Below are 14905 nucleotides of genomic sequence, written 5' to 3' on the forward strand. Positions count from 1 at the left end.
CCCAACTACCACGCCAAGAATATATTTATTTGGAAGTGTCGCACCCCATACACCCCCTCCTGAAGAAACACCCCTGAGGAATTACATGCCGGAGAGAGTGAAGAGAGGGTGTTGAAGAAGAAAAAGATCAGGTGTGAGATATGCCTATAGAGGATTTCAGAAAATGTAAGGAGAAAATGGGCATAAGTGTCCAAAGAGTGAAAGACTTTAGCGGAAGAGGGCTGAAGGGGCCTAGGGATGAATGAGGCACTCTGAAGATCATTGCCTCTTCCACAGACTTTAGTCACAGTTAATTCAGACTCAGATTTGAAACATTTTCACCCCTAATTATTCTCAACAAAATTAGTTTGTTACATATTTGATTCTGGTAAGAAACATTGGCAAAGCAAATAGGTCTGGCTTGTCTTAGGCACATGTTTGTGATATGCCCAGAGGCACCCAAACACTGTTCAGGTGGTATAGTGTGTGAAACACAGAATATGAATTTACATGGTTTATGCCATGCCCTTAAGTACACAGATCACACTTCTTAGAAATTATTTAAAGTTTACACTTCGTTGGCCAACCCCCTTCTAGAGACACCCTACTTTTTCAAGCCACTTAAAGCCATGCCTTACCCCTCAAAGTGTTCCCATTCCCAGCCTGAGGATGCAGTCATTTTTTAGGGCCGGGCAGGGTAACAATTGAGAGCTGTTCCCAAAAACAGCTGGGCAGGCCAGCAAGTAGGTAAACATCGCAGGAAGACTTTTGCCACCCTCTGGACAGCCCCCTGATACAATCGTCTTATATTTATAAGGAAGTTGGGCTTCGATGTATTTTCCCCGCTAAGTCTGTTCTCAAACTCTACTGGGAAAAGCCAGGGGCTCTCATAGGCGGCCACAAGAAAGGAAATGTCCTGGGTTTCGAACTATTCAAATCATCCAGCTCGGCTGCAGAGGCCCCCACGCACTCGTGGGCTGTTGTTCCATAGCACCAGCTGCACTATTTTGTGCCCCTCTACAAGGTCCAGGGTTTTAGACGTTAAGCCAAGTAGAGCATGCACCACTCTCACTCAAGCCAATCCCAGCCGGGAAGGATCACTGACAAATGTAGACAACAAAACAGTTCAAGGCATGTGAGGACAGTGATAGAAAACTGCATCGGTGCCCCGGCATTTCTATCCAACTGCAATACCAAGCAGCGAGCATGCTCCGCTAACCATTCATAGAATTAAAAACCAAGCACGGCAACGCGAGGCTACAAAAATACGTTTACGTGCCAAACACGCAGAGTAGTTAACACTTTTGAGTTTACAACTGATAGATCCAACTTAAAAGCTCCAGCTAAGCATAGGTCTTTCAGGTGCTATCCCCACAAACACTGCAGTCAACCTGCCAGTATTAATCCTAAACAGTAACTCATTGCAGCGTTTTGAAGGGGCGCAAAAGTCCAGTCGTCCCCCCCCCCCCCCAATACAACAGGTTAGAGAAATCAGAACGCGAGAAAAACTGTAATTTCCAAACAATGCATAAGCAATTAAACAAAGTGCCTTTTCACGGAACACTTCCTGTGTCGTTTATTATCAACGCTTCAAAACATGCTACCAAAAAAAACATTGCATAAAAATACGCGCAAAGGTCAACCAAAGTCGCGCCACTTTCAATGTGCCGCAAGACACGTTTTGCAAGCACACGAGAGCAGGTTACAGCGTGGCCATTTCGAAGTAAGTTATACATTAAGCTGTAAAAACGGGGTGGTTGGTGCCACTCACCTGGTTTTGCACTCGCAGAGCCATTTTGAGATTCGGGCAGCAGTGCTAGGTGCAAGGGCAGTGAGCGGCACAGCGGCAGTACTTCCTGCCCCCTACCCCGTACCTCCAGCCCTTGATGGCAGAGACCTGGGATCCGCACCGGTGCCCCGCCTAGTGCCTGACAAACTTCCGAAAGGGCGGGTCTCTTCTTTCTTCGCACAGCCACGCCAAGTGGGCTAACAGGTGCGAGCGCTCCGATGTCGCAGGCAGAAGAAGTGATACTAAAGAGAGCTGAGGCTCACAGCGCGATACCCCGGAGCTGCCCTTGCAGCCAATAACATTTGACGTGACACACCTTGCCCACAAGGTAATTTGAACTCGGTCGAGTCAGTGAGTTTGGAGCCTGATTTTTTTTCATTAAAAAAAACTAGTTTTCATTCAGATCAGAAACCCGTAATGCCTTTTCCTTGTATTTAACAGCTACTACATTCAATAAATTAGGTATTTAGGCTAAAGCATTCGACAGAAAATTAAACAAGTCGCAATCCCAGCAAGTCATATGGGTGGGGTGGGGTGGGGGGCGGTGTCGTCATTCAACCACTAATTAGAGCGAAGGGGGGAGGGCAGAAGGGGCGGTTATGTGTCTGCGTGTGCCTGTTCAACTTCGGTAAATTGTGTACTAAGCCCAGGAAAAGGGAAGCTTAGTTTTTCACGGAAGGGAAACCAACGATTTCCCAGAACGACGTCTCTGTTCCTCGTTTCCTTCTCTCGTAAACTACACTGTGTGTAGATGAAGGTTGACTGAGTGACTACTTGTAAAACTAAAAAAACGACAAAAGGGGCGGGACTTACAAAAAGACCCGGAAACTCCCCCGAATCGCGTCGTGACGGGGGAAAGATTAATTGACCACCATGTCTTCCAATGGCTAGCCTCCATTTATGGAGCTAGCCAATGGAAGAGCAGGCGGGACAAAGCCCCCGTACTGTTCTAACATAAGATTTCGCCTGCGCGAACGCTGCTGCTCAGCGAACGCCAGGCGAAACCTAAAAACTGTCCTTTCCCCCTTTAAACAACCTCAAACTGCTCCTGAGCCCTAAAAACTACCCCACCCCCCCAAGGCCCGGACCCAGCTCCACTTAGCTCACTGCATCCTTTCCGGATACTTCCTCTTACTGTGCCTGCCCAGCCGCTATGCAACTAGGCTGCGCATTGCGTCGTTGAGGTATATGCGTGGTTAAGCTGGCCTAAAAAATTATTAAAATGTCACTAGACCTGCAAGTCTAGTGACTTAAATAATCTATTCAACCGACTTGTAATGCTCTTGACCCATGAACTAGTTTTAAATGATGTGATCGTGGGCAAATATTTTAATTAATTGAGCTTCCATTTTCTTCATTATCACGTATGAAAGTACCTGCAAATATGTGAGTCCAGCATGTCAGCTGTACAAAAAACTCTTCATTTAATATACTAAACCTTTACTCCATATATTCTGCAAATCTAGCCACATGTAGGATACACATTACCCGATTTGCCTCTTAGTTCATTAACACAATTGTCATCAGGGAGGGCGCAGGCACATTTCTCAAATTATTTTTGAAAACTATCACTTTTAATAAAAACATAACTGAACCATAAGGTGGTAGCATGCTGTCATTTGCAATCAGCAGATTTTCCATTGAAATGCCCACATAAATTCCCAATGACATGCAGTTTTACTGATAAAACTATATAGGGCCTGATTCTGATGCGGTTAGGAAGGATTCCTAACTGCATTTGCTCCTTCCAAATCAGATCGAAATTGTCTCTTTCCAACCGACTCGGAAAGGTTTCCAACCGACCAAGTATGATGCGAGTCAGGCATTAGGAATATCCTAATCCAAATCCGACGGCATTTGGAATGACCAAGGCGCACGGAGCAGAATTGCGTGTCTCTACATTTCCAAACGGCGGAGTACGATGCTGGATTTGGACAGCCTTTCCGAATTGTGTCGTCCAACTTGAAACAACAGCCGAAATCAGAATTTGGGGGCCGTAGTAGGCTCCCCTTCACCTGGAGCCTTTCCAATCAGGCCTGTGGGAGTACTCATGGGTCCTCAATTAGCAGCCATGTACAGTGTGGTAGGCACCAGGGGGTGCCCGCCACAGAGTTTTCGATTTTTCCCCAGCCACCCTTTTCTTCAATGGGAGCCTATGCATTCGGTCGGAATAAAGGCTCCCATTGAGTCCAATGGGAGTCCAACCAAATCTTATCTGGAAGCATCCGGATGCATCAGTTGGACTCTCCCTATTCGGTGGGAAAGCATTCCCAAACCCATTCGGTTGGGAAGCTTTCCAAACCGCATCAGAATCAGGCCCATAGGGTACAAGCAGAGTTTGGAAATACAGTTTCTACAAATGTGTGTTAATTAAACATCACCAAGTAAAGTTTTCTGATTTTGTTCTGCTCCTATTTAACTATTTGCATCACACTTCTTAATTACAAAACAAATATGCTTTCGTAATTCATGATATATTTTTAAGTATTTGTAATATTTATTTACAGGCTATTTATTAAAATTTTATGTGTTAAAGAAAGAAAACTGACATCCTCAGACAGCTCACTTGACAAAAACCTCTAACTGTAGTAAGAGAATGACAAATAAATGCAATTTTCCAAGCAGCAATTAGTAAAAATACACACTGACATTTGACCTCTTTCCTTGAACAGACAGCGAATGTGTCAAGATTAAAACAAGATTTATTGGCATCTTTATTGCTCATTCTCTTTCTGAATGAACAGAACACATGTTCCTTTCCAGCTTAAGTTCACTTGCCAGATGGAACTAGTAAGTGCTAAAAATAGCTTCAACTGATAAATGTCACTCGCAATTGCGAGTGGGTGAGTACATTTTTCGAGGCCTGGGTTAAGGCACATGGGGTTCGGCTTGCAGGGAAAAGGCATGCCTGGCTGAGCTCGCATTGTTAACCGCATCGCTGCGGCGGCTTTTCCCGCTGTGCGCGGCATTTTTAAAAATCCCGCGTAACGTGACAAAGCCAGCTTGTCATCCGCGCAGCGCAGGTAACGCCCATGACGAGCTGGCTTTGTCATTAGCGTCGAAAGGGTTAAGGTCGTTTCTCCAGTGGTATAGACTAAATAGTTTCAGAGTAGAGTGACATTGCATTGAGTGACGGGGTGAGGAGTGCAGTGGTGCAGAATAGATTAGATTAGAGTGGCGTGGCATGGCATAAATTCAGAGTCTAGAAGTATAGAGTGCAGTTGAGTGCTGCAGAGTAGATTGACGTAGAGTACATTGGTTTTGAGTAAACTGGTGTAGAAAGCATTGGTGAAGAGTGCAGTGAAGCGGAGTAGAGTGGAGTAGTGCATGTATGAGTACAGTGGCATAGAGTAGGGTGATCTAGGGTGCAGAGAAGATTAGAGCGGCATAGAGTGCACTGGCCTAGAATGGAGTGGTACAGAGTAGAGTGCAGTATTGTGAAGTGGCGTGGAGTGGTGTAGAGTACAGTGGTGCATTAAAGAGTAGTGTGGGGTAGAGTGCATTGGTATGGAGTGGAGTGGTGCAGAGTAGAGTGCAGTGACGCAGTTTGGAATGGTGCAGGGCAGACTGCAGTGGTGTGGAGTAGCTCAGATTAGAGTGTAGTGGGCTAAAGTGAAGTGTATATATGGTATGGTACTTCCATTACAGACAAAACATGTTCAGTTGAAATTACCATTACATTTGCACAGTCATACAGTTTTACTGATAACAGTATACAGCACACAAACAGTAATGTGTGGAACTGTCATCACCAACTGGGTTCATTTTTTTATCATATTAAAATATTTCTTTCCACCACACTCCAGAATTACCAAAGAGCTGCTTAATTTCAGCTTTCCATATTCTCTAATATCTGCACAGTTCATTTACAGACATTTACATTTTGTTGTGTGCTGGAAAAAAATAACATCGTATAGCCATCCTCAAGCACATCCCCAGTAGCCAGCATGACTGCCATATAAATACTCTCACTATGAAGTCCGAGAAAGAAAAATAAACACTAAGCTCCTTGGAAGACAGTCTGGCATTTGACCTTTGTAATTCAATGCACAACAAATGTGATAAGATCAAAAGGCCTTTTTACAGGCATCGAGCACTTGTATGAGAATACAGTAAATAGGGTTTGTGCAAACAAATAGAGCTAGCATATAGAAAGCAAGCAAATGTGAGTTACGAACCACAAACCCAATGGTAAGCAGTGGGTGGAATGCATTGGTAGGGAATCGTTCCCAATATCCCCAAGATGTCATTAGCAAAGCAGACCGCTGCACTGTCTGGTGGACTTTGACCTAAAAACTACAGTCCTCACTAGCGTTGGTCAATAATACACAGGTTAAGGGTAGAATTGCAGTTCCATTTCTCAAATTGGTTTCCCGAAATGCAGAAAAGGAGCGAAGTGGAACCAGTTGATTCTACTAGACTATTTGCTTCCGCTTGGCAGGATTGGACCGGGACAAAAAAGTAGGTCTGTGCACCAAACTAAAAGTGGCCCCGGTTGCAATCCAGATAGCTAAAAGAAAGTGGCCTATATTTGCAAATCATGTCAATTTTGAACTTGTAAAGGCCCGCTGTGTGGGTAGTTTGCACGGTACGGGAGACTGCATACATCTGTGTTTTCTGCAGGCAATGGTTATGTTAATAGGGGAATTGGAAGTAAAATCTGGCCCACTGGCCGTAAAAAAAGGCCCACAAACTGCTAAAATAAATCGGCCCACACACTGGTCTGTCAGACCATCCCATCAGAGCACTACCTATGATTGCCCTTTAGACCAGTTCGAACCTACTTTTCGTGGCTGCACCTTTAGGCAGTCGTTATCTGCTGCCAGCTTTGTAAGTAAACCTTGTTTCCTAGGAGAGGATCGGCTTTTTTTCTCCATTCAGTAAACAGGATACAGTCAGGATTGCTTTCCTTATTTGCACCCCGTTAATAAAAATTATGTAAAATCCCAGGTGTCTATCGATGGACACACATTATATTTTCACCCTTTTTAGTCTGCTACATTTGTGTGACCCCTGCTTTTTGCTGGGATCATGCAAGCTTGTTTTAAACGTGGCAAGTTTATTTGGATAGAAAAGATTCCGCAAGTGTGCTATGTTATGGAGATGTAATTGATTGGGCCAAAATAGACCTCTTTGGGGGTTCACTTGTAAGACTGAAAACTTGCAAATGTGTGGAAGTGGCTGTGCAGGGGCTGCTGGCAGATGCGTAGTGGTGCCCTGGCTCACCAAGACTTACCTCAAGCACACATCAGCCAGGGAGGGTCTTGGGAAGAACATGTGGATGCTGGGGCTGTGGTGGAAAGCATACATGGGAATGGATGTAGCGGGTGGACCAGGCATCCCTTCTCTGTTCTTTGATGCCGTCGTGTGACGTTACATGTGTTCAAAACACGTTTCCTTGGCCTGGGCGTGCTTCCCGCAAGTACTGTTAGAGTTGAGTGAAATTTGACATGCAGTTAGTTGCCTTTCCTTTATCCTGAAGCTTGTCTTGTTTTACTTTGAAGGGTTTGTTTGCATATTTTAACTCCTGAAAAGCTATCTTTGATCACCAGCGGCTAGGATCCTGAAAAACACAAAGAATCGCATATCCCATTGCTGAATTTCTAATGTGGTAGCTGGTAGTATCCTATAGAGATTTTCGATCCTATCAGTTGCTCTCCATAGTAAACGCTGTGATGTGTGATTCACTCTTGTGTTTGCACTGATCGTGTCACCAATATGAGCATTTTCTATGTGTCTGTTTTGTTCACTGTAAAGTGATAAACCCTCGAGGTTAATCAACATCTTCTATTTCATCATTGCAGTTTACACTGGTTTATAAAGGTTGCTCCACGGCAGTTCCAGATCTCCAGCAATCAAAAGACTTCCAGAAATGTCCATTCCGGTGAGTGGGATGTCCCTTCCGAACTCTTGCTTTTTTTTTACCTTCTGAGCTTCAGTTTGCAGAAGTGTTGGATAGGTGAGATCAGGAGGCAAGGCTTGTGCTAAGTGAGTTTCTTCTGCTTTGGACTGGTTGTTGCCAGCGTGTGATAACTGCCAGGTCCCCCTCCTTTTAGGTAGCAGCTCATCTCTCCCACCGGCTTGTCCTCCAAAGAGCTGCTGCAGACTTAGTGCATGGTTTTAGTCCTACCTGGGTCTTATCTTAGTTGTCCCCCTTTAGGCCACTTTTAATTAATTATCCATACTCTTCTGAAATGTTGCTTATGAAAGTTGAAGAACCAAGGACAGAGCCCTCTAATCCCAGGCTATACTTCTCCTTTTCTCGGATTAGTTCCCATATGCGAAGACTATTTTCTTCCTATCGAGTACATGTTTCTGACCTACTAATGTCACTTGTGGATCTAATACTTATTTCACGGATCCTATGCCTTTGCTGCTCATTTTCAAATATATTTTTGTATGTATTAATCTGTATCCATCCGAATGAATTAAAGACCTCCCAATTGATCATTTTGATAACTGAGCACTGGTTTTGTTGGATTTGGATCTGAAGAGTTATGATCGCAGTGACCAACAGTGTTGTCCATGTCTGTATTCTCACCAGTTATTATATAAATTACATGTACCCCATGTGTTGGATGTTTACAGGGGTACCTTTTTGGCCATGGTGGTTTTCAAAAATTTAAGTGGCTGCCCGATGGATTTTCTATACCATTATAATGCTTGTCTAAACTAAATCACCAGTGACTGTCTTCTTTTCTCCTGCTTCTTGTTATCCAACACCTGAAGATTTGAGTTTAAGGACTTCTTGGCCCGTCTAATAGGCTTTGCTTGTCTAAGTGTGCTGTTTCTGATGCTGGATCCTGTTAGTGTCACACATCCTACAGATGTGCTGGGCCGTGATCGGTAGAGATGTATTGGAGGCTCTGCCCTTTGAGGGGCACCTGGGCGCATGAGGCCCAGTAAGCCACTTACTGCTCTGTAATACAAACCTATTGAGTACCTTGTACTAAGAACAACTCCTAAGAACCTGTAAGGCCAGAGTGTGTGGTATGGTGATGTAAATAGAAACCTGTGAGGTTATTGTGTCCACTCCGGGTTTTGCTGTGTGACAGGAACCACTTCAAATGCTGTTATTTGATACCCAGCCTATGTGGTACAAGGCCTGGTGTTCCACTAACAGTGTAGTGTCAGGCCCCCGATTGCCGATTACTTTTACGTTTGCAACAGGATCATCTGGGTTCAAACCCCGTACCCTGGGTCTGACCATGCACCCTATCTGATTAGAATGGAGAGGTGCAGTGTCTTCAACCCTGTGTGCTGATCTGTGATGGGATCGGGCGAAATCCCAGAGTCTGTTCATGAGCTGCCCTCTTCTGTAGTAGGGGATCTCTGTGTATAGTCATAATCTAGTGAATAGTCCCGCCTATGTGCGTGGACCCCGGAGCAATCAAAAATAATCTCTTAAAGTGTCGAAAAAATGCAGCACTGCACAGACACTTAAGAGAGAATTTAAAGACATATAATGCAGCCTAGAACAGGCTACACTGTCTAGTACTTCAACTAGAAATTCCACCAAAAAATCCACAAAACAGCAAAGCCTGTCCAGATTTCCCTTGCTTTCAGCAAAAACCCCTCTGGAATGATAGAGAGGAAGACATGGACAGACAAGCCCCATAGGCTGCCATTATGTGACTCAGAATAGGATACTGTGCCTTTAAGAGAACTTTACAGACTTCACAGTATCCCAGAATGCCCTGCAGGTCCCTCTTACTTTCAGTTCTTTTTTCCGGCTCCTGCTAGCAGGACCCTGGAGCATTGAGCTCTCCCTTTTAGGACTTATTTGGTTTTTTTTCACTATTTTTCACAGTTTAAGTACTTTATTGTACTGTGGGGCCTTTCTTCTTGGTTTTCTCACTCTGTTTTTGTCGAAGATGCCTGCCTTATTCGACAAATGCCCGGAGTGCTCCAGGAAAAAGGCCAGGTCGGACCACCATGAGGTGTGTATCCTCTGCCTTCCGCTTCTCATGTTCCAGAGGAGTGTGTTATCTGCCAAGGCTTCTCTGGAAGGACCCTGAGGGAAAGGAAGAAGATCAGACTTCAGGGTCTCGAGGAAAGAAGACTGAAGGCTCAACGTGGGTCTGGAGGGGCTTCTTCTGCCCATGCTGAGGCCTCTGGGGGGCTCCCCAGGGGCAGGAAGACCAGCAAACGTCACCATTCTCCGCCGGGGTCCGTTGCGCCCACTACGGCGTTGAGAGGAATGACTGCGGTCTGTTCCCCATCGTCGGAGACGAAACGACGTCGAGGCTCGGCGTCGAGGGATGTTACCAGACCTTCGAAGTCTCCGGTGTCTGTGTCATCGTCGTCCTCGTGATACCGCCGTTCGCCGTCTCCGAAGAGGAGGCGGGCGTTGTCGGTGAGTTCCTCGCCGTCAAGGTCGCCGTCGAAGCCCAGGTCGCCCACGAGGCACAGGAAGTCGCCGTCGAGGCACAGGAGGTCGCCGTCAAGACGCATGAGGTCGCCGTCGAGGCACCAAGGTTCGACGTCAAGGCACCGAGGTTCGACGTCGAGGCGCAAAAGGTCTCCGTCGAGGCACGGAAGGTCGACGTCGAGGCGCTGAAGGCGTTCGATGCCGAGGAAGAGGCGCTCGTCGTCCAGGGGCCGACGCTCGCCGTATGGTCGCCGTTCTTCGACGCCGAAAAGAGGTGGAGGTAGACCTGACGCCGTGGGAGGTTCGCCTAAGTCCCATGCTGGAAAAGAAGGGGGTTCGCCGCGCTCGGTGTATTCCAAGGTGTATACCCCGTCGGGGAAGATGACTCCCCCTCCTCCGTTACCGAGGGGTCCCCGTCCGAGGACACCTACTCCGCCTCTATTGCCTCCACCGCAGCCTGGATCAGGGTTGCCTGAGGAGCCACCTCCGGTTCCTCCGAGGTCGACTTCGTTGCCTAAGCTTCCGACGCCTCCGAAGGGTACGCCTAACATCAAAGGCTCTGTCTAAACCCAAGTCACCCGTTCCGGTGGACCCGGTTGATCGTCCTCGGCTGAGGAGGTCCCGTTCACGCTCTGGACGGAGAGGAAGATCAAGGAGTCGTCATAGATCCTCCACCAGATCAAGGCGTCGCCATAGGAGTAGGGGGTCCAGGCCCCGCACGGACTCTTATAGGACCCATACTTCCTACTCGCCGACCTTATCGGACTCGCTACAGACCAGGATCTCTCCAGTGGACGACATTGCCACGTTCCAGGAGGTTCTCCTGAGGGGGGCTGCGAAGTTAGGTATCACGGTGACGGCTCCAACACCTACGACGTCCGTGATATTCGAGACGCTTCACAAGAAGCACTTGTCTCGCCCTCTTCTGCCTCTGGTGCCTGGATTGAAGGAACCTGCGGAGGAGCTGTTCCTCACGCCAGCGGTGGTGAAGGCCGCTCCGTCCCGGCTTCTGAAGAAGTACAGGGCCCCGGATTCGGACCCTGCATTCCTGAGAATGGATCCGGTACCGGATTTGGTGATTGTGACGGCGGCCAGGAAATTACATTCTACCTCCCCGTCATCCACTGTGCCGCCAGATAAGGAGAGTCGGTGGATCGACTCAGCAGGAAGGAAAGCGTGTGGGACCGCTTCCGCAGCCATGAAAGTTGCCAGCGATACAGCTCTGCTAGGCCTTTACGACCGGGCGCTGTGGGACTCCCTTCAACAGTTAGTGGAACTGCTACCGAGAGACAAGAGGGAGGACTTCCAGGAGATCCTCAAGGAAGGGATGCTGGTTTCAAACCAGGTGATCAGTGCAGCGGCCGCACATGGTTACAGCCATGGAATCAACCAGCGGCGGCATGCCTGGCTACGGCTCACGTCACTCAAACCGGAGGCCCAGCAGCGGGTGGCCAATCTGCCCTTTTCCGGAGAGACCCTTTTCGGTAAACACGCAGATGATGGGAGGGGGCAGAGCTACAATGATACCATGGGAATGTGAAGACACATGTGGAATGACCGACCGCAGACTGTGTAAGGAGATAACCATTGCCAAATGATGACCTTAGTTGGGTTTTATTGTTTTCATTATATCTAAAAGTTGAAATGTTGGGAGCAAACACACATTCCAAGAATGGGCTACTCATGGACCGACATGTGAGAACACTATGAGGATAAGACAGGGGTACTGTACATTGGTTGGTCATGATTGCTCCAGGCACGAATCGTGATGGCACACGTAATAGGATAGAAAATAACATATTTGAACTGCTTCTCAAGATTGCAAAATACAACTGACATGCAAATACGGATTGTATATGTGGAAATGAATGTGATGTTGGTTATCCTGACAATAAAGTTTTATTTAAAAAAAAAAACACGCAGATGATGAGATGGCCCGCATGAAGGCGGAGGCAGAGACCCTGACGGCTGTGGGCTTGGAGAAGCCCAAAGAGAAGAAATCCTTCAGGCCTTTCCAGAGGCACTACGGCGCACAGGGAAGAGGACGGGGGCAGTCTTCGGGACAGCAGCAGCAACAACAGCAGCAGTTCCGGAGACCCTTCCAGAAACGTCAGAAGGGTAGAGGAGGGCAACAGTCCTCTACCGCGAACAAGGGCCCGGCCGGGTCTCGACCCTGAGCGGTTACTTCCCCTTCATCCGTTACCCGCTCCGGTGGGGGGAAGCGTTCAATTTTTTCTGGCAGAGTGGAGAAAAATTACTCAGGACAAGTGGGTGCTGAATATTGTTTGCAATGGATACAGTCTTCGGTTCATCAGCCCTCCTCCAGCGATCCCTCTGGTCAGCTCGCAGTATCAACTGCGCGAGCTCCAGGCGGAGGCCGATATCCTGTTAAGGAAAAGGGCGATAGAAGACGTTCCTCTGTCTCAAAGAGGAAGAGGTCTGTACTCCCGGTTCTTTCTGGTTCGCAAGAAGGACAAGAACGAGTTCAGGCTCATTCTGGACTTGCGGCAGGCAAACAAGTGGATTCGCAGAGAAAAATTTCGTATGCTGTCGTTGCATCAGATTTATCCTCAGTTGCAACAGGGGGACTGGCTTTGTGCCATAGACCTACAGGATGCGTATTTCCACGTGCCCATCGCGTACAAACACAGGAAGTTTCTGCGATTTCAAGTCAGGACCAACAATTACCAACACACAGTGCTGCCTTTCGGACTGAAATCAGCGCCCAGGACATTCTCGAAGTGCATGGCAGTGGTAGCGGCACACCTCAGGAAGAACAAGGTGTTTGTCTACCCGTACCTGGACGATTGGTTGATCAAGGCCTCCTCCTTCTCGGAAGCTCAGGCAGACTTCCAGAAGACGTGCGTTCTCTTGAACAAGTTGGGGTTGCACATCAACATGTCCAAGTCTGTCCCGATCCCGGTCCAGTGCATTCAATACTTGGGAGCTGTAGGAGAGTAGGGTCTGCAATCCTATGATCACCCCAGATTTTTGCTTTTTGCTTCACTGGTTTACGACTTCTCTGGCTGTGGGCCTGCTAATCAGACCCACAGCCTTGCTGTTCTCTCACTAAATTGACACGTGTACCTTAGGTGCATTATCCAATTGGTACTGGGCCACCTTATCAGACCCTGTAACTCAGGGCATAGGTGTACCCAGGGCCTACCAGGGGCTGCAGCATGTATTATGCCACCCCTGGCTGGCCATCTAAATCTGACACAACTGGCTGCACGACAGCTGGGGCAAGGTGGTGTAATCACCCTTTGCTTTAGATATAGTATACCTATATCTAACCCTAAAATGGACACACTGATTCCTATCAGTCACTCCTATGGCAGGCCTTGACAATCCTGAAGACAGAGTGCTTGGAATAGTGTGAGATGGTGCTCTGGCATGAGCTGAGCCCGTTTGCAGCTTGCGGAACCAAGTCCTAATAGCTGTTCCATGATAAGCGCATACCATATACTCTTAAGTGCATTATAATCCTCGCGGTTATATGCTATCTCTGGTATCGCTTTATCAAAACATGTCGAGTAAGGTGTCATACGAATTGGGATACTAACCCCTCGCCAATTCTGGCGACGGGGTTAGCATTCCACCCTTCTAGAGGGACACGACATGTATGTAACTGTGAACCCCGGTTAAAGTTAACTCGAGCCTCAGCATCACAAAATTGATGCTGCCACCACAGACACAAGTCTGACCCCTTGCAGCTGGGAGTCCTTCCAGCGAGGGGAGCTTGGACAAAGGGTTTCCTGTCGGGGGCGGTGCTAGCACCATCCCAGACAGGGTTTTGTGTATCCTGGGTAGGCAGGGCTTTAGAGGAAGGTGACTGCAAGTGGCACCCCGGTGCTCACTATGCATCTGCCGGCTAGAACCAGTTCCAGGGGCACACCAGCCCCTGAGCTGGGGAAAGTCCGGCATGGGAGAGGGGTGTAACCACCCCCCTTCCTGGTCCCACCCATGGGCAGGACCTAGTCGCGTGCCAGCCCGTTTTCCTAGTATAAAGATAGGAGCGGGCCCCCTTCCAAGTTAGATCATCTTTGAATCCTGAAACTACTTTCTACGAAAGGAACTCAAGACTTCTTCCTAAGATTTCTCCCTTGTGTCTAAAGAGTTGTCACCCTGCACCCGCAGGCACCATCTAAGAACACTGCGGTTTGCTGCACGTCCTTCCTCCGGAATCCGACTGACCAGCACGACGAGACCCGGCTTCCCTGGCACCTCTGACCTCTACCTACCTCTACAGCTAAGCTGAGAACCGTAGGCGCGACGAGACCTCGAGGGACAGGCCATCATCAGAACTGCATGACTTCTATCCAGCACGACCGCCGAGGGATCCTCGAGTGAGTGCTTTGGGGTCCGAGAAGCCCCGACCCTGAGCAGCCCCAGCACCGAAGTCCAGCCCCCAGCATGCATGAGATCTGCGTGAGGCCCTTCTGCTTTTTGGCTGCTCACCGCGTTGTCTGGCTACTAGCCCGCTGGCTTGTGGCCTTCCCGACGACGAACGACGACATCAACACTGCTGGTCTGGTTGCTCCAGACTGGCCCTTGCTCCCTTCCAAAAGAGGAGCACCCCGGACCCTCCTGGTCCACTCCAGACGCCATTTTAAGTCCACCGCGTGGGCTTGAATTTGCCAAGACTTGTTGCCCCAATTCCTGCGTCCAGCGACGTCGACAGCAGCAACCATCGTGGGACAGCTCGCACCTCCATCCTGGTCGCCGACAACGCCTCCTGGTCCGTGAGACTGCAGAACCCAGCGTCG

The 14905-nt window shown here is 48.2% G+C and overlaps 1 protein-coding gene across 2 annotated transcripts in view; it reads left to right on the top strand.

The window, feature by feature from the left end:
• The window catches only part of PISD (phosphatidylserine decarboxylase), a 323469-nt gene that overhangs the window by 61733 nt on the left and 246831 nt on the right, over positions 1-14905 (top strand). For both annotated transcript variants that reach the window (XM_086942820.1, XM_086942818.1), the window contains exon 2: positions 7573-7652. In XM_086942820.1, coding sequence (XP_086798946.1) covers positions 7573-7652 — 80 coding nt within the window. The remainder of the gene's footprint in view (positions 1-7572; positions 7653-14905) is intronic.

The sequence above is a fragment of the Lissotriton vulgaris genome, chromosome 11 (genome assembly GCF_964263255.1).
Source record: "Lissotriton vulgaris chromosome 11, aLisVul1.2, whole genome shotgun sequence".
NCBI lineage: Eukaryota > Metazoa > Chordata > Amphibia > Caudata > Salamandridae > Lissotriton > Lissotriton vulgaris.